The sequence below is a fragment of the Nicotiana attenuata genome, chromosome 1 (assembly GCF_001879085.1).
Source record: "Nicotiana attenuata strain UT chromosome 1, NIATTr2, whole genome shotgun sequence".
NCBI classification, from domain to species: domain Eukaryota; kingdom Viridiplantae; phylum Streptophyta; class Magnoliopsida; order Solanales; family Solanaceae; genus Nicotiana; species Nicotiana attenuata.
Window position 1 is genome coordinate 1519815 of NC_031989.1, and position 25412 is coordinate 1545226.

General features: G+C 36.4%; 1 protein-coding gene across 3 annotated transcripts; it reads right to left on the reverse strand.

Annotated features, from left to right (window-relative positions):
* LOC109237787 (serine/threonine-protein kinase Nek2) lies at positions 59-12688 on the reverse strand. Of its 3 annotated transcripts, none has more exons than XM_019405614.1 (15): positions 12514-12688; positions 11303-11448; positions 11035-11101; positions 10570-10635; positions 8825-8871; positions 8653-8698; positions 8440-8520; positions 8300-8342; positions 8168-8217; positions 8010-8091; positions 7827-7876; positions 5751-5824; positions 4255-4306; positions 3197-3616; positions 59-973 (listed from the first exon to the last, which is right to left on the reverse strand). In XM_019405614.1, the coding sequence occupies exons 2-15, from the start codon at positions 11386-11388 to the stop codon at positions 311-313; spliced, it is 1827 nt and encodes a 608-aa protein (XP_019261159.1). In that variant the 5' UTR covers positions 11389-11448; positions 12514-12688; the 3' UTR covers positions 59-310. The 3 variants fall into 3 exon arrangements, with proteins under 3 accessions (XP_019261159.1, XP_019260014.1, XP_019260587.1); XM_019404469.1 differs by having other exon boundaries at positions 12480-12688; XM_019405042.1 differs by lacking the exon at positions 12514-12688 and adding an exon at positions 12350-12470.

Below are 25412 nucleotides of genomic sequence, written 5' to 3' on the forward strand. Positions count from 1 at the left end.
CAGTCAAAAATAAAAGAGACAAGAAACATAGCAAGCACTCTCAGGTTGGGCGAAAATAGATGCTAACATTGGGACTTCCCATCCAGAAGCAGTAATATTTCTAGTGGATTCAAAGACCTGTTCTCTCATCCATACTATCCTCTCAGTCCTGCATGAATTTGCTAAATGTGCAAGGGGTAAGGGTAATAGGAGATCCTAGCTATGAATTACCGTATCAGCTTATGACTATGCCTCTATGCAGCAAAATCTGGGCACCTACGGATAATATTACAGCAAAGACTACTTTATACACATTGAATGTTCATTAGAACTAATCTTCTTGTTTAGAAGCATTTTCTTTGATGCTCTTGGCCAACCAAATAGCTGTTTCCCTAGGAGAAACTTTTTCAGGTCCAAATGGCTTCAATAAGACACCAAGTTCATCAAATCTATCTTCTTGCAAGAGTCTAGCACTGAACTCAAGTAGTCCCTCCAGGGCTTCGGCCCGTTGTTTATAAGATGACATGTTAAAACGGCGGCGTCTTGTGTCAGATGAGGTTCGGCTAGATGCACCAGCAGTGGCATTTTGATCAGAAGAATCAGTTATATCCTCTCTATCTGCATGCACCATGGGGCCTTCAAACCCCCGCCAAGCATCATTTGAACTCAGTCTATCAAATTTACTGTCAGGAATCTGTATGGTACATTTGTCTTTCATAACTGAATACTCAGCTTGTGGTGAGCCAGAGGAACCTTGCGCAGAGTTTGATGATGTTCGGCGTGTAGGATGGAAAGGATCTTCATATGAGGCTAATGGAAACTCAAGCATCTTGTCAATTCGAGGGGCATTGACAGAAACATCAGGAGACTTGATACAGTCAAGGAAACTGAGACTCGGCCTTCGAGGTATTTCTTGAACTGCTGCCTTGTTTGTCAACGGCAAGGATGCCCTACGAGTTGTAGAAACAGATCTCTTCACCAAGGTTCGTGAAGCCTGTCAAGCATAGAGTAGTCAAACAACAGGTATAGGGAACAGATCACCAAGGGAAATGTGGTTAAGCAGGCTAAAATTGCGTATTAAGTCATATTACAACTTAAAGCGCACAAGCTTATATCCATGATTTTCAGAACACAGACACAAGAGCAACTACATGTTATCTTCTTCATTTCTTTTCGTGCGCTCTCCCTCTCTCTCTCTTCTCTTCTACTTTCGCCAGCTAGGCCTGAATGCAGATGGAGACAAGCATTTTTATCTACCGCCTCAACGCTTTACATAGTCTAGGAATCCAAATAGATAAAGGACTAAAACACTATGCAAGACGAGTAATCCATCACAAATTTAGTGATAAGAAAACACAAAATCATATGATCTTTTGCAATGCTAGCAAGGCAAATCAAAAACTTCTGATTATTTTAAATACTTTTTGTAAACACATGTTATAATTACCAAGAGGGAAAATGAAAGTTTAACAACAAAACAGAGAAATCATACAGGGTCAACAACCAGAAATTTATTGGTATTGGTGACACTACGCTTATCTGAAACGTTGTATTGGTTGCTTAACAAAACAACATATTTACCTAGAGAAAAAACCTAAACTCATATTGCCGCCACCTCGTGTGACACAATTTAAGATTTTAAACCCACTATTTTATCACAATAATAATGGTGGAAAAATAATATTAAATTTGTAGTTGGAATAATAATTTCACTGAGAAAGCATCTCATCTAAGTTTAAATTTGAATAATAAAATGATTTAAATTCTTGAAATTTGAATATTATTACGAATTCACGTCAAAACCATTTGGATATCCTACAATAGAAAGTGTCATACAAATTAGGAAATCAAGAGTAATACAGAAGATTTGGAGAATCCTTCACAATTATAAACAGCAAGTACTAATTGTTGTAGCACGGGCAAAATTTTCAAGAACGAGATGGGTATAGTTCTAACCAATCCTATGATAAAACTATGGAGTTGCTACTATTCTGTTTTCTACTCGATTTATTTTGACAAGACATATTTTTACAAGGTCAGTATCCCCTTATGCCCATATAAATGCATATCTACTTACATGCCAGAAAAGACAAAAAAGTTCAGATTTAGCTAACTGTCGAGGTGGATAAAATAAATATTGAGTCAAGACCAAAGTAACTAAAATCTTGAAAGATATTATACTACTAAGATAATTTTTTTATTTTTTAAGAAAACTAGATGATATTAAAGGAGTTGAAGGACGCATTTTGAAACAAGCTAATCTTGCCATTCTCACCAGAAATGAGCAGGCAGAATGTAAATAATTATACCCTGAAAAGTTCAACGTTTAAAAGGCAAATATCAAGTCCAGTTGTCCATAATCCACAGCTTAAATCTAAAATCATAAAGAGAAGCAGTTTTACTGCAGAAACAAATTAGAGAATCTTCAATTCTCTTTGATTCAAGTAAGGGAAGGGGAAAGAAAAGATGGGAGTGACACATATTCTTCATGGTGAATGTACACTCTTTAACCTACGTTGTTTGATATTCTATAATTCCTTTTTGTTAAGTCAACCAAGTAAAGAGAAGTGATCACGGGAACTAACTAGCTAAAGTCTAATGAAACAAATACCACATGTACATAAATAAAGTCACAGTCCCAATACCATCTCATTTTCATACATGAGTCGAGGAGTCGAAAACATGCTGAAAATAAGGATTTTCACGTCTTGATTTTAGTTGCCCTCATATTTTACTCCCTTGCCAAATAAGCAAATACCATTTAGTTACCCTCATATTTTCTTTTGTCATATCTATGGTTGTGTTAGTTTTTAGCCGAATCCTAATAAAACATAGGCTAACACAGAATATCTAATTTAATTTGGCGAAATATATTCCTAGTTTGGGTATTCCAACGGGTTAATCAAGATTCAGATGAAAATAGCTTTTTTTATAAGGTAGGTTAAAGATCCAAATTGAAAATAGCATTATTAGGTCAGATTTTAGGATACCATCTTCTTTTTTCACATATAAGTTGACACTGTTGAAGATTAGTGAGAAACCATTTTCAGAATTGTTGTTATGAGAAACAATCTAGTGAATCTATTAGTTTTAAAATGTCATTTGCACACTTTGATGTACATGAGTTGAACCGCTTGGATGTTGTCTAGAATAAATCCATTTATCTTTTATAGGATTAAAACAAGTAAAATGAATGACCTTTTAATTGTAGCCTTACCATTTCATTGTTCCTTAGCTCCACTTGTCTTTTTGGGGTAGCTGATTTCGGCACGATCACTTTTGGATTCTTGGTCACAAGCATAGCTGTTGAAGTGACTTTTTTTGTGACAATTGATCCTCTTTCAGGGCTTCCAACAGACAATTCAGATACTCTGCTTGGAGTTTTTGGATGTCTCCGACTTGAAAAAGTATAGTCATGATCAGAAACACTAGGGTTCAGAGTCCTATCATTTCCACATGACATCCGCTTCTCTCTATTCTTTCGGAAAGGTGTGCTTTCAGACACTGCAAATCTGGTTTTTTTCACATCATTATCAGGCAAAGAAGCAGGTAAACTGTTACGCCTAGGACCGTTAAGTTTGAGATGAGTATTAATCACATATGGTTGAAGGAGTGGATTTCTAAGAAGTTCTGCTGCCTGTCACATTATAAAATATATATAAAAATTGTCAGTTTGAATATATAATAAAAGTATGTCCATAAGTATTACAAAGTAAAAATAAAAATAAAAAAGAGCAAAAACAAAAGATAAAGCATTGAATGTTTCTACTATCGGAAGAACCATAAGTCAAAAGGAAGCATCTTACATTATGGCATAATGCACAGGCATGGAAGGCAGGAGATACAAGAAAGAAATGTAACAAACAATAACATCATATTTTTGGACAACCTATCCCCTGTAAATTCCCATGACAACTTCCTGGACTTTGTCAGCTCACTATCCTTAGTATAATCTCTTTTGTGTCGGAGCTGACAGTCAATTTCTAGTTCTTGATATGCTTTTGTAATTTTGCATCTTCTGGATGCCAGTAATCTCATATTTGCTTTTAGGTAAAGATGTTGAGACAGCAGTACAGCATTTATAAGCTTCTGTTTATTTATATAAAATAACTCCATCATATACAGATTACTATCCCAAAAAAATTCGTTCATGCAGATCGCGTCATATTTATAGTAAACCACGTTAATGAACCTCATAGGAGATCTGAAGGCAATAGCTTAATGTCTTAAGACGTAAATGAACCTATATAAATACAGATAAAGAGAAATTCATACGCTTGGCCTTAGTTCTGGGTTTTTCCGCAGCATGCTTTTGACAAGACCTCGGCTGGAAGGCAAATAAGAAAAGTGAATAAGCAGAGTGGTCAAAATAAAGGATTATCATGCATGGGTAGAGTTTCTCATAGATAAAGCCAAAAAAGAGTTCAATACATAGTAACTGAGGCACGTAAACATCCCCTCCAAATTATATTGCAACAATATCTTAATTTGGTTCCCATTCTATGGCACACTTTTGCATGAGATTTGCGCTGAAACATGATTATGTATGGGATTGGGTAGCTTACTGAGTGTACCATGCTCAAATATGGCAACTTTACAACTCACTTTTTTCTTAACCCAATCGCCTTGTCAGATAAGAGCTAGGAGATGTTTGGGAAAAGGTGTATCAGTCATTTAACCCATACTGACTTTGACTTAACTTGGTTGCCAAATACCCTAGAAAGTTTTCTTTCAAACAACTACATGACATATTTGAAATTCGTGTCTGACACAATTTCCGGATTTCAGTTTTCCTTACTAACTAGAGTAGTGCATTGCAAATAGAGGCTTTAAGAAGTGAAGAATAGATTCTTCATGTCGTCATAATGATTCCTGAAACAACCTTGAGTAGTTCATCATAATAATAAAGACCTACTACCTGACCTCCAACTTATGCACTATCTCCTTTCACCACATTTTCCCTTTAGATGGCAACAACAACAACAATAAACCCAGTATAATCCCACAGGTGGGGTCTGGGAAGGGTAGTGTGTACGCAGACCTTACCCCTACCTGGGGAGGTAGAGAGGCTGTTTTCAATAGACTTTCCCTTTCCCTTTAGATGGCATCAAGTAGAAATATCGTTTTAGAAATATGTCCTCCACCAAGGGATAAGAAAGGCCGGGGAGGGTAGATGCAGTAACAATGATTGCTGCTTTTTCATTGGCTTCTTTTTTCAGGTTGCTAAATTTTTCGCCTTTTACACCTCAATTTATTTTACAGAAATCTATTTTGGTTCTGGTGATAGAACTTACGCAGAATCTGATGATAAAGACAAAATTAATTCCATTCATGCAAGTTAACACAAGGAGGCATGTCATTTTGTGTATTAGACTGGAAGCTACAATGGACATAGAGGGAACTAAAAAGCCCTTATGGGTTAGCGTAATTTAACTGTAAGATCCTTATGTTGGCCTTTCTTTTAAATAAGGAACGCTTATATACTGGACTTATCTAAAGTAAAACCGAAGATGGACACATCCAGTTAACTTGCAATATTTTGTTCCCATCTGTTGATTGACTGTTTATAAGTTTAAAATAGATATGTATATCTTAAGATAGTTCTCCAAAAAAAAATCATTTGGAAAAAATAAAAAGAGAGGGTTTCCTTCAATAGGACTAGAAAGTCCACCTTTAGAAATCACAGTCCTAAATAAAAGGGCAGCACTTATACATACAAACATATACATGGTTCCATGACAACAGAAATCTCAATCAAATGAATAACTTACAATGGACCAGAGTATTTTGTGGGAAGAGGTGCCACAATAGACTTGTTTATTTTGTTGATGAGTGCTTGCATATCCTATGCCAACATGCACATGATGACATAAGTTTCAACATCCAGAAATATCCGACAGAAATAGGAAAGTGAATAGTAAATTGCAAAAGCCTTAGAACATATATGGATAGGATACACATAAGCAACAGTGATTAGTTTCTCAAAGCACTAGAAGTAACATTACCAAATAACTACATCATAAGTAGAATCATAAAACAAACATCCATTGATTGAAGTATTATAAGGAAAACAAGGGCCATGATCACCCTATGCACTCATTTAAAACAAGACAGATAATAATAACCTATAAACTCATAAACAGAGGAAATCATTGGCAGCACAATGAATAAAAATCGGATGCCATTGTTCGAACACTTGATTATTTCTAGTTTCAGTAGAGCCCCAGCGGGAAATGGAAAATCTCCATGGGCTCATTAGCTAAATCTAGGCAATGTCCATAAACAAAATATATCTTTAGCTAATTTCATATATAACTAGCACTAGTAAATACTATCCAATTTTTCATACACGTGTCTTTCTCCCATTACACTGTTAGACTTTAAGCCATTGGGCTTTAAAGTAGAAGAAGTGTGAATTGGAAATGGAGGGAAATTGAAAATTTGAAGAAGTGAACTTTTGTCTTGCACTTTGTCCCTCATTGGTGAGGGACAACCACATTTGTGTGCTTATATATAGAATCACTTCTTAAAGCTCTTAAAAGGAGTTGAAGAGAATGAACCCTCGCGCCGTCGTCGTCGCTCGCTCGGCTTGGCTTTGGCTTTGGCTTTGGATTTGGATTTGTCAAATGATCGATAAGATTATTTTTGGACAAAATTTATATAATTATTTTTAATAATTAATTAAATGTCAAATCACTGCTGAAAATACGCCAGAACCTTGCTGAAGGTTCAGAGGGCCTCTCTGGCCGCGGTTCTGCCGCGACCGCGGTAGAACCGCGGCAGGCAGGTTCAGAAAGCCTCTCTGACCGCGGTTCTGCTGCGACCGCGGTAGAACCGCGGCAGACAGCGTATTCTTCTGAAAAGTCACCTTTTCCAGACACCTCTTCTGATAATTGCCTATAAATTCTGAGGCAAGGCTCCATTTTCTACACACGAAAAACACTCCAGAACTTCTTTCTTTCTGAATATACCGCATTCTAATTTGCAGTCTCTCTCTCAAATTCGTAAGTGTGATTTTGCTCCGTTCTTTAAGTTCGTTGGTATCCTGCAGTTTGTATTGCCACTGTTGCAGGAAGGTTTATTCCGTTTTATCCTGGGATGATTTAATCCATTACCTTGGCAACGTGTGAGGGGGTTAAAATTCCTTAAGGACACACAAGCAAATTGCGGACTCGGAATATTTCTTAAACTCTTCTGTTTTTCCAGTTTCTTTTATTTTTCTAACAGTTTTTTTCTGAATTTGTGTTTTAACACAGTAGCGCTTACATACATATCTTAGGGTTCAATCCTTTTTCAAGAATGAAGCTCAGCAGACCCCACTAAACTTCATGTTCTTAGTTTCCATCAAGTGCTACACATTTGAGTCCTTTTTAACATCTCTCCAGAGTCATGATACCAACACCTAGAACATGCACAGCTACGAACTTCATCTAAAGTTCTTGAGAATTCTCCACAACTATTGTTAGTGGTTCAACATGGACATCTGACTAGCCGTGACAGCTACAGTTCTCGTTTCTTTCGCAAAAGAAAAATCTACAACCTGCAATAACTAAAATCTTCACATGATATGGGTTGAGAACCATGAAGTCTCACAAATCCCAGCAGAGGCAAAACCACTAGGTGATTCTTCTCATTTGTCCAAGCCTTGGAGGACAGAGTTGTCCGGTACCTGTGCTGGTGGGAGGTAGCAGGTACCCCATGGAACTAGTCAAGGTAGCAAACTGGCCCGGACATCAGGGTTATGGGAAAAAAATACTTCTAAAAAACATGGGCTGCATTTCAAAATGCTGACAAGCTAATAACTTGAGTAATAAGGTTAGACAGTAACAAGGTTCACAGTAACCTACAAATGCCTTGAATGCAGGCTTAAGCGCAGCCATTTCATATATGCAGCATCCTGGATGGGAAAAGAATCAAAGAAATGTCAGTACACCTTAAGTGCCAACTAAGCATGTGAACCAAACATTGCATCAGGCACCAATGTATGCTGGCATGTAAAATGTGTGTCACTTGATGTATATTTGTATTACCTAGGGACCATATGTCTGACTTGGATCCATAAGGTATGTCTGCAAGAAGCTCAGGGCACATGTAACTGGGGGTTCCAACAATCTGAGAAATTAAGCAAGTATAACTTACTTAAACAATACTCAAAAACATGAGATCTTTTGGATATAACATTACTTACAGAGGAAGCAAGATCATCCGAAGTCAGCATCTTGGCAAGTCCAAAATCGCCTGCAGTAGTTCTTGTCCCTCAGTAAAATATTAGAATTATAGAACTTTCAAGAAGCTTGAAATGCAAAAGGAGTAAACTAACCTAGACGAATATCTTGCTCTCTTGTTAGAAATATATTTGAACACTGCAAAAGATGTTACAAACACAAAGTTTAGAAGAGCAGCAAAGTTAAGAAGTAATAAGAATATGAATCCACCCAGTGAAAAACAATTGCAGCGAACCTTGACATCACGATGAAGGATATGATTCATGTGCAAGTAGTCAAGAGCCATTAAGAGTTGAACAAGCCACTTGCACAGTTTCTATTAACAGTTCATGACTCGGGTTAGAAGCGAATGACACACAAATGACAGCTTTTTTTCTCAACTTTTGAAAATAACTCTTTAACTATAGTTGAACATTGGAGCAAAAGATTCAAAGAGCAGAAGGTTAACCTCTTCAGGAAAATGGATGCCCTTTGTTTTTTTTATGGCCTCTGACCTGCAAAGTTGAAGGAAAATAGAGGTCGTTGCAATGAAGCAGGTATGCAGTTATTATGGCTATATCCAAGGTCATTAGAGACAAATGGAATCAAACTACATAGTTTAAGTATGAAAAGTCACTCACATGTCACCACCTTCGCAGTAACCTATGACTATGCATACATAGCAACCCTGCAAGAGAAGGCACAAAAAGTAAAATCCTTATTTAAGCTTCGAATTTATCCATTCAATAAACACCCTCAGCAGTCAAGTAGTGCTACAACACATGTAAAGAAAAATCAAGAATGTCCAACTAGCAAAGGAATGTAAAGAAAAAGAGAGTAAAAGTGTTCGAAAACAAGAGAAGCTTGCCAGAGATCTTAGTAGAAGTACTCCTAGAATAATGTCAGCCACTTGCATGCTTCTTAATTCTTAAGATATAAAGGGTATAACCTCATCTAGGAGAAACTTCAGTATACTTGTCTAACAAACAAATAGCCTGTAAGAGGCCCAACATTGCCTAGTTGCAAACATAAAGAACTTATGATTCTACTTCAAACTTGTCTACACAGCTTTTATCTAGTCGTATTCCCACTCTGCTCATGTAATGTGTGTTTAAATCTAACCACTAATTGTATAACAAGTTAACAACAGCTTACTGGAGAATAAAATCTATTTCCCTTCCAATTACATTGTACCAAAAAATTTAAGTGATTCATAGAAAAGATAAAAAGTAAAAAAAATAATAAAAGAAATACAGAGTGACTTATCAAAACAAAAACAAAACCGAAAAAGCGATAGAGTGTTTGTTGAGTGCACTTAAGAAACTCTGTGCACATCCAGGTGGATAACAACAACAACAACCCAGTAAAATCCTACAAGTGGGGTCTGGGGAGGGTAGTGTGTACGCAGACCTTACCCCTACCCCGAGGGAGTAGTCCAGGTGGATAAGTAGGGGATAAAAGCTGCATAGAAAAGTATGCACGTATAGTAGCTGATTCCTTCTCTAAGATGACCAAGAGCTGGCAATTAAATATGCGCTTGAGCTCTTTGGCAGTTTTGAATCTGTTATCGCAAATTGACATGCATCATTATCTCCCATATTCTTTCAAAATCATAGTGTACTAATAGCAGTGTTGTGAAAGGCGCGCTTAAGCCCTGAAGCGAGGCTCAAAACATGTTGAGCGCTTCGCCTCGCCTTGTGGGCGCTTCAGTGTCGCATCAAGGCTCTAAGCCATACTTTTTCTTGCCAATGAGTGTAATCTTGAAAAGGCGACACTAAACAATTGATATTTCACTTTATCATAATATTTTTCAATTTCTTTGTCCTTATATTTGTTATTCATGCTTTTAATTATTGGTCTTGGACTACATATACAAATTTTTACTTTTTCTCCCGTTGCGCCTTTTTCATTAAAGCCGCGCTTTAATTGCGCTTGCGCTTAAAGCCCCAATGGACCTTAGAGCTTTTTTGCGCTTTTCGCCTTTGATAACACTGACTAATAGTATTCCAAATTATAGACAAACAACTTGTGCCCAAACACAATCCATTAAGGTTGCTCTGACATTTCATAGACATCAAAATTTGTTGCCACATAACAAATTGAGTTCCTGCAAAAATTTCCTTTAAAAAGTTATTATTGGTATAGGGGTTTGCCTATCAAGAAATAATTGGCTTCTTTACGTATAGAACTTTCAAACAAATTTCACTTTCAGATTTACCTACCCAATACTTCTGCATGCTTTATTTAGGATAAGGGACGTGGAAGTGCTTAATCTCATACTCCCAAAAGAAGAAAACATATACATCAAATGTTTTATCAAAATGCCGAAAGTATCAAACAAAGGAATGAAAAGAACATGACTTGAAAGATAAGTACAACATGCAACCTTCTCCACCCATGAGTCTTTGTACTCCACAATGAATGGATTTTGCATACTCGAAATAAGGGCCATCTACAAAATAAAGGATAAATTAAACAATAGGGAATTTAAGAAAGCTCAACTACAAAGCATAATATGGTTTAAAATACATATGAAAAAGTACATCAAGTAGCAGTAGAAGTATTTGGTGAAAATGATTTAAGTTCTTTACTTTGAAAGGTTAAAATGAGATGCAGTTTCCTTTTTATTGAATATCTTATTGTCCCTCCAAACTCCAAAATGTACCTTTTACTAGATACTGAAAGCTTGGAATACCAAAATAGAACACAAAATATCATTTCTGAACCTCTTTCAAGGAAGATGTGTAGAAATTCTAGAATATGGTAGAAACTCAAAGTTTCCTGAATGTTTCCTAGGATACGGAAGGCCCGGAGGTGAGAAGATGCGTTGCTTTAAGCAGAAGACACAAACCTCCTGGTGTGCATTTCGGCGAGTCCTGTCTGTTTGTCGAGCGAGACGAATTTTTTTCAATACATACCTTGAAATAAGAAGGAACATGAAGAATAAATTAATCCTTGTCTAACAAACACCAAAAAGCAATTGTTCACAGACATGTGTTTTTGATAAGTAGCAAATGCTCACAGAATTGAAGAGTTCATATACACTTCACATAGTAGAAGTGCAATATGTGACTATATGTATGTGGATTATATAAATAACTATGTTTTCTAGCTCTTACTTCTTCTTTTCAAGCTTATGCCTCACAAGAACTGCAGAGCCAAAAGCCCCTTTGCCAATTTGCTCCAATAATTCATACTGCTCCATTGGACCCGTAACTGATCTTCCCCTTCAAAGGTCAAACTTCAAATAGCACCAATCTCGTTGCTAAATAAAAAACAGAATACATACATTAACAAACTACTAAAAGGCTACTAGTTTAGGCAAAAATAAATCAAAATAAAAAATAGAAAGAATCAACAAAACAATCTTTGTTCTACAATGGCCAAAAGGCTATTAGGACAGACATAGCTACACGTTATTACATATGCAAAACATCCAGAAAAGAGATTTATTTTGAGGTGTTACGCCCCAAAATGGCACTGATCTAGTCCTGTTATTGCCCGAACTTAGAGGTCATGTCAAATTGCTGAAAATCTTCATAATAAGGTTGTAATACCAGAATACAACTGCAATTTTCCATGACATAGCACCAATTTAAGGAAAACAAACGCAATAAAGTGCCCTTTTTGTGAAATAAGAAAAAATAACTCATTGTTTCCATGACATAGCGACAATTTATAAAAACTAATGCAACAAGTTGCATTTTCTTAAAAATTGAAGGGGAGAAAAAATCACGACTGCCCTCTCAGGCATTTGAACAAACATTTCAAGCAACCAGAAAATACCCAAACCCCAGATAGTGTTTAGACAACATTGTGAATATACTAACAGTAATACATCATACATTCCAAAATATTAACAATTACACATTCAAGAAACCAAATAAGTACAAAACCCTTGCAGTGACACATCACACATTTTCAATTTGCATTTGAAATGTAGAAATAAATACAACAAACAAGATCAGAGACTGAGAGAAAGAGGAAAACCCAAAACAACTCACACATTACTCTTATTAACAGCAAACAAACGTTATAAACCATATTAAACACTAAAAAAGAACAAAAATCAAAAGCAGATTTAAAATGGGTAGCTCAAAAAAAGGACCTAAAAATTAGCATAAGTTAGAGCTACAAATATGCAAATTGAAGTACCCAGAACTCACATTTTCAAGCATTGAAGTCAGTCAAGTAAGAAATGGGTCATAGTCAAAATATTGAATAGATTCACTTCAATTTAAGTTGGAAAAGGGGAAAAAGTGAAAAAAGAAAAAGAAAAAGCTGAAAAAGATAAACCAGAAAACGTGAAGCTTTGTGGATCACGAGCTACATTGAAGAATGCATAGGGCAATGAGATGTGAAAACGACGTCGTTTGCAGTTTCAGAAGAGTAGTAGTAGAAGAAGTAGATGAGGAAGAAGTGAGTCGTGGTAGTAGTGTTCTTGCTCTTCTTCCATAGTGTTTTTGTTTTTTTCTTCTATGGGAATAATGGGGAAATTATTTATTTATTTATTATTTATTCATTGAATTGTATAGGAGTATTAAGTTATAATGAAGATATATTATAAAAGTGGAGAGAGGAATGGAGACAAAGGGGAGTGAAGAAGAAGACAAATATAGAGAGAGAAAGGAGATTAATTAACGTTTAAAGATGGATTAGTTTATTAGTTTGGGGGATTAATGAAAATGAGAGTAGACACCCTCTTTGGAGACAACCCCACCGACCCCCCCAAAAGCTTGTATTTAATGTACATTTGGTAAAAGCTGAATGCTCGTCGTGATTTTGCGTAATCTTGTTTTGACAAATTTAGCAATCAAATTAGTTTAAAAATTTGCATAGGTAAAGGGCAGTCCCGTACACTAAATTTCCGCTATGTGTAGGGACCGGAAAGGGCCGGACTTTTGGGATCTATTGTACGCAATCTTACCCGATATTTCTACAAAAAGTTGTTTTCACGGCTCTAACCCGTGGCCTTCTGGTCACATGGAAGCAATTTTTGAGTTACGCCAAGGCTCCCTTTCAAAAACTTGCATGGGTAATAAGTATATACTCCCTCTGTTCACTTTTAGTTGTCAAGTATTCTAAAAATAAATTTTCATTTCTACTTGTCACTTTTCACGTATCAAGAAAAAAAAGTTTTACTTTTCTTGTTTTGTCCTTAGAATTAATTATTCATTCCAAATTTTTTTTAAAATCCATTAAGACTACACATTAATTGATATGAGTATCATGGTAAATTATACATTTTATTTATTTTTTTCTTAAGTGCGTGCAAAATTCAAAGTGGACAAATAAAAGTGCACAGAGGGAGTATACAATATAGCATATATTTCTTAAATATTAATTATGATTATATTAATATGCCAATCCACCATCAACTATCCTTACCATCACGTCGCTATTACCAACTATTTTCACTATCACCGTCTCTGCTACTAACAAATTCTATAATCAGCCACCATCATCATCGAGTTGCCAGTAATATCTACGGTTGCACAAGTGTCAATTGCATTCGCTACTGTACAGTCACTATTATCGGTCACTTGTTGTGGAGTTGCAGCCAAGAAGAGGGATCAATTGAATCTTACTGCGTTAATAAGGCTGAAACATTTTCCCTTTTATAGGGAAATTACCAGCTATGTCCATTTGTAAGTAGCTCATTATAAAAATAGGCCAATTCATAAAATATTACTAATATTAGCCAATTAGCTATTTGTAGTAAAATTAGGTCAATTTTTTGCTCTTTTTTTTTTGAGTGGGTGTTATTAGAATAGATTGGGTACATCTTAAAGAGTTTGAATCTCAGTTTTGGGATGGTTTGGTGAAGTTTTGAGGTGGTTTGAATTGAAAATTCGAAGTAAAAATCGAACATGAAAAAAAATGATATGTGTATCACACTGTGTATTATTTGTATCAATTATGTGTCACATGTATATCCATATATACTTGTGTGTGAGATACATGCGTGATACATGTTTGATACATGTGTCGCAAAAGAACTTTTTTTGAACTCGATTTAACTACGAATTTTGATACAAAATTAGTCCAAATCACCTCCAATCTTCCTCAAATTTTGTATGTTGACTTATCTATATGTTTTCAATGAATTTCAACTATACCCATTGAAAAAGTTCCTTTTTTGCTTAGATTTTTGGAATATTATATTTTTATTTGTATTTCATCACCTTATTTGCTAACTCATCCATAAAATTTCCCATCCGTCTTGTATCTGATGTTGCTATTCACGCTTAAAAATATGGAAGGAGATTTTTGCATGTGGTTCTTTGAGATAAAGAACCTTATTTATTTAGTTAGTTTTTCAATTTTTATATGTACTTGACTAGTTTTGGTAAGTTTATGACTAATGGCTAAAGGTTGATAAATTAAAACTTATATGGGACATTTGTGTAAGTTTCCCTTTTTTACATTCATATACTTTTGAATCTCCTTGATAAGTAAAATTTTTAATCTAACGGCAAAAATAATTTGTTTTAGGTGGTACATTCGAATATTTTAATCATTTTGTTAAAATTCCTGATTCCATAGTGTATTACGTCTACCAATTACCACCACCGCTAATCCACCTGAAAACAAACCCACCGCTACCACCATGAGTTGCCACCTTCATTAGTGTTTGACCAAAAAGTATAACACTCTTTGTTAAACTAATTAAAAGAAAACTAACAGGAAAGTGAATCCTAGTCAAGCGTAATGATATCTAGATCTAGCTAAGCGTCTCAATGATACCGTCCACTTAATGCCCGGAGTTAGTTATAAAATCATTAAATGCGCGCTCTGAAGAATAAATGAAGAATGAGTGATGAGCAATAAATATGAAAATTGGCAATAAATGTAAATAAGAAGAACAATTCACTCAAATATCGAATGATGTGGAAGATTCTTCCTTCTGACAACGAAATATGGCAGTAAGTAAGAAAATGAACAAGGCTTTCTTGGATCGCGTGAGTGGAAAGGAAGAATAATCGATAAAATCAATGATTGTGGAAAGGTAAACTTTGTATTTTCTCTTAAGAGTCAACTTCTTAGAATAGTTTTTTCTCAGAATCAATCTCATGTGCCCCTCTTTCCCTTCTTTCCTTTTCTATTTATATGGGATGTTCTCTAAAAACCCTAAAAAGGTATTACACTAACCATTGTTCCTACACTTTACTACTCGACCTCGGCTTCAACAGCTTGCTCAGCAATGCTCGTTATCAGGCTTCAGTCGACCTCGTCTTGGCCGCACAAATAGAAACACAGTCTTCTCACTTAACGACCTTCCCCCGCCTGATTTCCTAAGCCGGATTTTGGTCCATACAATAGATTTTACTGTTGCATCAAATAATATGCATAGTGAAAATTCTATTTTAAGCGATATTAAAAAAAATAAAATTAAATCCAGCCTTTTTCGTGTAATACTCCCTCCGTTTCATATTAAATGAGGTACTTTTCTTTTTAGTCTATTCCAAAACAATGACACATTTCTAAATTTGGAAATATTCAACTTTAAACTCTTCATTTACCCTTTTTGCCCTTAATGAGAAGCTTTTATAGCCACACAAATGGCATGACCCCACAAACCTTTCACTCCTTAAGACCACAAATTTTAAAAGTCTTCTTTTTTTTTCTTAAACTCCGTGCCGAGTCAAACTACCTCATCTAATACGAAACAGAATGAGTACCTTGTTTTCCTTGAAATTTTATGAAGAGTCAATTCCATCTTACCCCCTTAACCTTTTAGTGTTGGGAAATAATACCCCCTCACCTCTTGAATGGGAAAGAGAGCCCCCTTTAACTAAAGAATTAACAAGTGTAATGAGAAAACTATCACCGGAAAACTCAACCAGCTTTTAAGATAACTAAATCAACTTTAAGAAACTTAATTACTTAATTTGGTTGTTATTAAACTGATTCAAATACATATAGTATATTTCTTTTTTATTTTGTGGATCTTGTTATCCTCAATATGCGAATATCTGGCTCAATGACGTTCCAAATTCTTTTGTGCTAACTAATAAAGGTTGACGAAAATAGATTTAAGTCATGGTGCTGCTTAATCTCATAAATATTCACGAAATCGATGTGTGGCACCAACTAGTAGCTAGTATAGCTTTGAGTTATTGTAGCAAAATACAATGTTCACAGACCAGTAATGGGTTAAATATTATTTTAGTTTAATTTATCTTCTCGTTAGTTACTTCGCTACAGATAACTCTGCGCGCACCATAAAAAGGAGAATTCGACTTTGTTTTTTTCATATGCCTTGATATTGGCATCAAACAAGCTTAGCTCAAATTGATATTAGCCATAATTGTGGAATAATGAAGAATAAAGGTTACTTGCGAGATACAACTTAATGTAAGTTACTTTTGATATTTGATCTTTTTCCTTTGTCCAATCTATTAACATTGGAGTACATACCTATTATATTATTCATATTTGAAGGTTGATGGTTATTATCATGACATTAACTAATAAAAGCAATTAAATTGGTTAAGACGTGATAACGCTAGTTTTCTATCCGAACAAGGATTGTTATATCATTTTGTAAATTCTGATGACCATTTTTTCATTTCGTTGGTTGTCTTTTGGGTCAAAGAGGGTTCCCTTTCCCGTTCAAAAGGTGAAGGGGGTATTGTTTCCTTATGCTAAAAGGTTAAGGAGGTAAAGTGAAATTTACTCTTTTATGAAAGACGGTTAACTAATGAAGGGGGGACCACTCGTTCCCGATCCAAAGTGAACTGGGTGTGAGTATTGGGTGGGCCATAATTATTTGGAGCGTTTGTCGGGTATAGAAACAGAGCACATAAATGTGGGCCAGACCTCCACTTTCCTTTGCTCAATCATAAGGCTATATCCGTGAATGCTAGTTCACCTTTCAGTCACAGGTTTTCTGATTTGACCAAAAGTTTTCTTCTTTGAGATTTGATTCCAATGGTTGGTCTAATTATAATATAATTCCAAATTAAACGATCTTACTCTAAATAAAGTGCATTAAGCGGGAGATTTTGTGAACATCATTAAATGTAAAGTTTTAGTCCCGTGCTTCACTATTTAATCTAATTGTTTTGTATTTCCAATGGTCAATTTTATAAAATATCGAAGAAAATCGGTTTATAATTCAAATTATGAAGCCGGGTTTTGAAAATACAGGAAATATACTATAAAGTTAAAGTAAAACTATTTTCAAATTATTGACGTTATATCTTAATGTGATGAATTTATATTTGGTCAAATTAATATGACTGTCTCTTGAAAAAGTTAGAAAATGACAATTCTTTTCATAATATATGAAATAAGAAAATGATAAAACTTACACGGGTAGAATATACTATTTCTTGTAGTTTAGTTTTTTTTTCAACGTGGTTCAATTTGACTTACTTTTTATCTACACAGACCAAAACTAAAAAGCCGCCTTAATATATACCAAATCAAACGGGGCATTTTTATATATATCTACTTTTTCCACCAATGATGTTATACTTGCATTGCACAATACAAAGTATACCCGCTCGGATCTTAAGTAGTTCAATTTTTTCAATGCAACTTCAGAAATCAAATCTGGAGTTCCTCTACCTTTCGAATGCGACTTCAAACTTTGAATCTAAAGTAGTTCAATCTCTTTAATAAAACGTCAAATATCAAATATGAAGTTCTTCTATCTTTCAAATAAAACTTCAGAAATACGAATCTTAAGTAGTTCAATCTATTGAATGCAACTTCAGAATTCAGATCTTAGGTTCTAACACATAAACTTGTTCTTCGAATTTCAACAATCCAATACACGATTGAATGCTCAAATCTACTCCAAATAAGCTCAAATTTGAACATAACTTTCAAATATCATAAAGAACAAATATCAACCATCAGATTGTAAAAACAACAACAAATTTAACAAATCCAGTTTGCAACTAAGAAAAAGAAGAAGAAACGCTACACACAAAGAAGGAGGAGGAGGAGGTAACAATAAAGAATAAGAGAAAATTGCATGTGTCTGAAATTATTCAAAAAATTGGATATCAGTTAAAAAAAATTTAAAATGGGTACAAATTCAATGAGTGACGCAAAACTAGGCGCCGCATGAAAATTTCACAGATCAAATGATGTATCATTTACTTGAAATTTTTAAGGCAGAAGTGAACAACATTTTAGTTCAATCCAGCTTTCATTCTTTTTCCCTCTATAGATTACATTAAGGGATTTTTTCTTATATATAATAGGAACTTATTTATTTATTTTTTCTCGATTTTGTAATTTTTAAAAAGTATCTAGGCTTTTTTTACAAATTGTATACATTTCCTTTTATAAGGCTTCTAACCCATTATTAATGCATTCAATTATATTTTTTTCCTTTTTTCTCTCCTCTCCTCTCTCTCGCTTCTTCTATGCAGATCTGAAATCAAATTCTTCTTCAAATATTGTTTTACCAAATTCTTCTTCCAATTTTTTAAAAACTCAACAAGATTTTCGCTATTGGTACAAGAGTCCACAAGAAAAATACAAATGGACGAACGCAGCCTGGGAGCAAAAATGAAGTCGTACTCGCCATTGAAATGGAACCAATTAAATCCACACTGATCACGCCCAACTATGCCTTATAAAAAAGACAAAGCGGTCGTTGTAAATATATTCCGGTTAACAAGTCCGGAGTCGAATCCCACAGGGAATTAACCTATCAATCACAGCTATTGGACTCACGTAAATTTACGTATTCAATCTTCGAAAATATTTAAGTAATAGATTGTGTTTACTAACTAAATATTACGTATTGAAAATGCAATAATTAAGAACTAACTACGAACGGGTTGTAGACCATTATTGGAATGATCTAAGGTTCTGATTTTCCCTATTGTCGAAATCCTTCCCGCTACGTTCCTATAAATTTGCCTAAGTCTTCTCTATCGATCATGAGTGCTCTGACTGTCATAACTCTCTCACGAGTAATTACAATAATATACTAGACATATTCTCCCGAATTACGCTAGCTAGCCTTAAGTACAACTCACTTAGATCGCACCATGGTTTCGTTATCCCTAATCCCACCTTTAAACCTTTCGTATTGATCCCTCATATACATTAGGAGTGATGTTGTTCAACAACTACCTAAATATGCACTCTCTCCCGAGTAATACATACTAAATAGGAACAGTTAATTGAGGGCCCTTCAATCAACAAGTTGAACAAATAGAGAGCATACTGTGGCAAATCTATATTAACATAACGAGAAATCATCCTTCAATAGGTTCCATCAAAACCATAGATTAGGAATTTAGCTACTCATACTCATAGTAACAATATCCAAAGTATTTTGCATAATTAAATTACAAAGTAAGGATAAAGGGATGTAAAAATCAATGATTCTAACTCCCAAGTAGTGCTCCACGAGCTATTCTTGCCTTCGATTGCAAAAGTCCTTCAAAGTGGCATTTTTGGGTCTATTTATATGTTTAGGACAAGACTTAAACGTGTAGGTCAAATCCTAGTCAAGCCGGCAAATAATTTAAGTCTTCAAAACTCGGACTGGACCTGGCCCCTGGCCTGGCGTCGCCAGCCTCAGCCTGGCCTTTGGCTGGCCTCGCCAGGCTAAAGCTTGGTTCAGCCTGGCCTTTCGCTGGCATCGCCAGGCTGAAACCTGGTTGAGCCTGGCCTTTCGCTGGCCTTGCCAGGCTAAAGCCTGGTTGAGCTGGCTTTTGCCTGGCCTCTCCTTTTCACTGTTCTCAAGCGCACTTTCAATGTTTAAGTATCCCTTTTGCTCTACTTTCATCTCCAATTCACCTACATATAAAATAGACTCCATTACGCGCAAATAAAGTGTAATTTATCATTAAAGCATGTAAAATGCAAGGCACGTAATGTGCTAAACCATGAATTATAGCCACACATCAATACCCCACACTTAAACATTGCTCGTCCTCGAGCAATCAAACTACACTCATGTACACAACCTATTAAGCAATTCCCTTAACTCATTATACCAAGAATCTTTAAAATAGTTTAAGCACAAAGGTGTGACATCCTCGCCTCAAGAATCGACTCGCAAATACCATGCCTTATTCACAATTCACTTACTTACTCTAACATGGAGGTCAACAACATTACCTTTCCTTTATGAATCATGTGCCCTCACCCAATCAAAGAGCTTAGTTCCACACACAATGAATTTTAATAACGTTGGAACTCAAGATAGGAAAAATTCACTCGCTCCCAAAAATAACCTTCATATGCTCCAAATGACGTACCATAAGCTTTCCCGTAGTGTAATACTCCACTAATCGAGTTCATTCAGTCTAAGATCAAATAGGACTTTTATTGGTTGTAATGTCGGTTGTGGGTCGGGTAGGATACATTTGGATACAAGTGACTACACCTCCCTTAAGCACTTTAATACAAACACTTTAACCTTCAATCCCATACTTATGTCAAACCAAAACTCCACCTTAACTTCACTATATTTCACCCCCTACTTCTTTAAGCACCAATACATCAAAAGCCACCACCATTAGATTTTTTTTTTCATACATTACTGCTATTATATAAATATTTTTTTTCTTTTTTTCCTTTTTCTATCCAAATGGCTTTTATTGATACATTTTTTTTCTTCATACGATGCACCTTTCTCCTTATTTCATTTGTTCCACTCAAAAGCCAACCCACCACCCCACACTTTAACTTTTTCATAATTCATCACAATTCAAGTGCTCATGAGAGGTGACAAGGTTCAAATATATGGTCGATTCAAACAAAGGGGTACGACTTGTAATGTGGTTACCAAAGAAACAGGATTATAGGCTCAACGGGGTTAACTAAGATACATCACATTTAGGTGGGTACTCTATATATATCTCGCTTAACAAAGAACCGCCTATATCACTTCTCAGACTGAACACGACAACTATTTCGCTTTGCACACACACGGGGCAAGTTCTAGACATTAAATGCAATGCACATAATACATATAAACCTCACACAGACATGGCACATAACTCATTCAGGATTGATTTTTTATCACGACACTCCAGTCAAAGCAGTTAAGCAAATTTAAGAACCCACAATTTAAGGTATTTATCCTAGAGTCAAAAATTGAGCATAAGCGTCACAACCAGAGTACTGACTATTCTCAAGGCATCACAATGCTCAGATATATTGCTGTGATTAAATGCATAGTCACGTGGTTCCTACTCCTAAAAATTAAAATTACCTATACCCGGTTCAACTAAAAACCCTTGGAAAAGAACCGCGACCCAAAGAAAAATCAAGGGGGAATCAGTACACTACCTACACAAAAAAAAATCTTTTTGGTATTTTCTTTAGACTTATTTCCCTCAAGAAAACTGTCTACGAGATCCATCATCGGGAAAAGTCCAACATTTTTATGTTTTTTTATATATATTTTTTGCCTAAAAACAAATAACAAGAAAAACAAAAATGATAAAAAAAACAAATTCTAAAAATAAAAACAAATAACAAGAAAAACAAACATAAAAAAAACAAATTCTAAAAATAAAAACAAATTCTTAAAAAAATTAATTAGCTAATGAAAATGACACTTACAACAACAACAAAAACAGCTAACAACTATTAATATCTACAAGTTCCCACCCCATACTTAAATCATGCATTGTCCTCAGTGCATGCACAATTTGACAAAACAAGAAATAACAAGAGTAGGGTGCAAGAAAACTCCCTAATCAAACAGCGTCTTCATCCTCAGACGCTCTCCATTCTTCATCATGTTCTTCCTCCTCCTCATCATCATCTCCCTCACTATCTGACTGCTCCGGCTCTGCCTCAGACTACTCCGGTATGCTGACATCCTCACCAGCAGGGAGTCTATATCCATCTCCTACACCAACCAGCTGCCGGGCATGAGCAATGAGCGGGTATCGCTGCTCCAATTCAGTCCTCTCCTCAGATGTGGCCGGGCAACCCCCTATCCGCAGCTGCAAATCCATCATCCCATAATGATGGGCCATGAAACTATCATCACGTGCATTGCGCTCAACACCTATCAGTGAAGGCGTACCAGCCTCGTCTTTCAGCCGGAGATTAGTGATGTCTGTTTGTTGGATGAGCTGATCGATAGTGTGGTCAAACTCAGGCTCTTCCTCAACCCCCTCGTGCTGTAGGAACCGAGTCAAGAAATTAGGAAATGGCATTCGATCAATTTTCTTACTCGTTCTCACTGATGCCATCTGGTAGCGGATCAGATGACCCACATTCACCCTCTGCCCTGTCATAAGGAAGTATAGCACACAGGTCCTCTTACGGCTCACAAACGTGTCATGATTGCACGGTAGGAGCCGGCGTTTATCAATTTAAGCCACACCTGAGCCTCCGCCTTCATCTTCTTCTTAGGGAACCTATTGTGACTGTTTGTTACCTTATCCCGAACCCATGCAGCAGTAGAGTCGACACCACAGAGCGTGTGCCTCAGCTCTCTATATGTAGGCCGGCGAATGAATTGGTCCAATGGCTCTACAGGAACATTTGGCGCACCTAAAAAGTCGCATATGGCCTTGGCTGAAAAATCTATCAAGCATCCACGGATTGTCACCAGCTCCTCAATGTCTTGTGGGTCAAACCCTGTATAGAATTCCCCGACTAGGTTGAGATTGATGTCCCCCGTGTTCTTAAAAACATAGCTTAACCCCAAATCCTGGATACCTTTCCAAATCGCCGGATACTACGCTTTCGCGCTGCATTCCAGGATAGCTTCTTCCGGATGGACATGTTTAAGCCTACATCGCCTGTACCAATCCCTCGTATGCGGAGGTATGTTGTTTATGCCAAACTCCCGTTGGCCTTGGGGTTGTTGACGCATGGCAGCTACAACTGCCACAGCTTGTGCGCCACTCATACTAGAGGTAGCTTCTCCCCATTTTCTTTTCTTTGCAGGAGGTGCAGAGGTCGCCTTTGCTTTAGCTTGGGCAGTTGAAGAGGCCTTTCCTTTACATGTGTCTTTTCTAGGAGGCATCGTTCCTACACAAATATGCAATAGTCAGATAATGCTACATTACACACTACACACATAATCTTTCCCAACTTGCCGAGGTTACTCAGACTTCACCTCGTATTTTCTTAATATTAGAATCAAACCACAACACATGGACTACCCGTGAGCCACCCCACATTTAAGATTTTAATATGGTGCATGACTACATAACACTAGTTTATTAATCTCGGAGACTCAGGCTCCAAAGGGGACGAGGAATGCCATTGAGGCATTACATCAAACACTTAACAAGTACTAGTGCCATGGGAGTTCTTATGGAAATGAAGGATTGCCTCATCCTCCCAAATCGGCTTGGGGGTTCTGTACTACCACATATTTTCACAATCGCAACACCATTCCTATGGGGTTCATGGGATTGGGGCACACAAACTCAATACTACAATGAATAATAACCACCAACAATGAAGAACAAACACCAACAATGAAGAACAACCACCAACTCAATACCTGTACCCAACTCGAAATTATAAAGGAAAGAGATCAAATCATACCTTTGAAGATTTTGTGAGGAGGGAGCTGCCTGAGAATTTCTGATGAGTGTGAAAGAATGGCAAGACTAAGCTTGGATTCAATGGGGTGGGAGAGACAACTATAGCAATATGCTGGTGAGTGTGTGTGGGTGAGCAAGCAAATCATGCAGTGTATTTCTGTTCTTGTGAATTTTCTTTTAGAGCTTGATGTGTGTTGGTTTAAGTGAGGTTAGGGTTTGATTTGTTTTGTGTTCAGTGTTTTAGGGCATGTATGTGAGGCTAAGGTCGACTAAATTAAGGAGAAAAACTTAAAGTGGCCGAAATACTTACCTGGCATTAGTCAGGCGTCGCCAGCCTAAGGCCTGGTGGACCCTGGCGTTAGCCAGGTGTCGCCAGCCTAAGGCCTGGTTGAGCCTAGCTTTATCCTGGCTTCGCCAGCCCCAGCGCCTAGTGTACTTCAGGAGACGCTTAAACCCCGCTCGATTCGCCCAAACTCACCTGCAAACTTGTTAGTACCTAAAAACAAAAAGAAAAATTCTAACTACACTAAAACTCAACTACGAATTGGGTTGCCTCCCAACAAGCGCCTTAGATAACGTCGTGGCACGAGGAATACAACAGTCCAATGGGTTCCCTCCCATGAAGTTCCTGATTTAACATCGCGGCACGACGCAGGTAAGCACATTTAAGGTACGCTCAACATCGGAGGCTAGATCAAATGAATCACTAACACTACCTTTGCTTCATGCATGCCAACATAATGTTTTAATCTGTGGCCATTAACTCTGAACTTGTGATCACGCCCAACTCTAGTCCTAAAAAGGATAAGTGGTCGCTGCAAATATAATCTGGTCTATAAGTCCGGAGTCGAATCCCACAGAGAACTAAGGCTTAGCTATATTTGTTTAATATCACTAAGAAAACAAGTTTGAACAATTTTCTAAATTATAAAGATTGAGATTTATATTTCTAACTAATTAACTGCAAATACTACAAAGCGGTAAAATTATCAACTAACGAGACAAAGGGTTGGAGACTAAATTAAGGAGGTCTAGAGTTATGATTTTCCCAATTGTCGGAATCCTTACAGCTATGTTCCCTACAATTTTGCCGATGTATTCTCTACTGATCGTGAGCACTTTAGGTGACGTAATTATCTTTCGAGCAACTACAATAATTTACTAGACATATTCTCTCGAACTACGCTAGTTGGCTTCATCTAACCGCTCACTATGGCCACATCAAGGCTTTGTTATTTCTAAACCTACCTTTAAACCCAATGTATTGATTTCTCACATACGTTAGGAGTGACGTTGTTCAACAACTACCTAAATATGTACTCTCTCTCAAGCAGTACACACTAAATAGGCACAGTCAATTGATGGCCATTCAATCGACAACAACAAACACGTAGTTGAACAATTAGAGAAATCCAACGGCTTAATTATATAAAAATATAACAAGAATTCATCCTACAAAAGGTTCTATCAAAACTCTACATAACAAATTAGCTATTCATAATAGCATGTAAAACTACAATACTAAAAGTCATAACCAACAATGAAAAATAGGAAGAGGAAGGAAAAACTCGTAGAAGAATTCCCCGCCTTGCTCCTATTGTGTCTCTGCCTCCTTAGGTCGAATCCGTGTCAAAAATCTATCCAACCTCCTCAAAATACTGTTTTTCCATGTATATATACCAAGTAGGGTCGGGCCCAAACAATTATACCTTCTCCTACGCGAAAA

Coding starts and splice junctions, on each gene's coding strand:
- LOC109237787 (XM_019405614.1), bottom strand. CDS start 11,388: ATGGAGCAGTATGAATTATTGGAGCAAATTGGCAAAGGGGCTTTTGGC. Junction 8,521..8,652: donor GCATCCATTTTCCTGAAGAG/GTTAACCTTCTG, acceptor AACTGTTAATAG/AAACTGTGCAAGTGGCTTGT. Junction 7,877..8,009: donor GTCAGACATATGGTCCCTAG/GTAATACAAATA, acceptor TTTCCCATCCAG/GATGCTGCATATATGAAATG.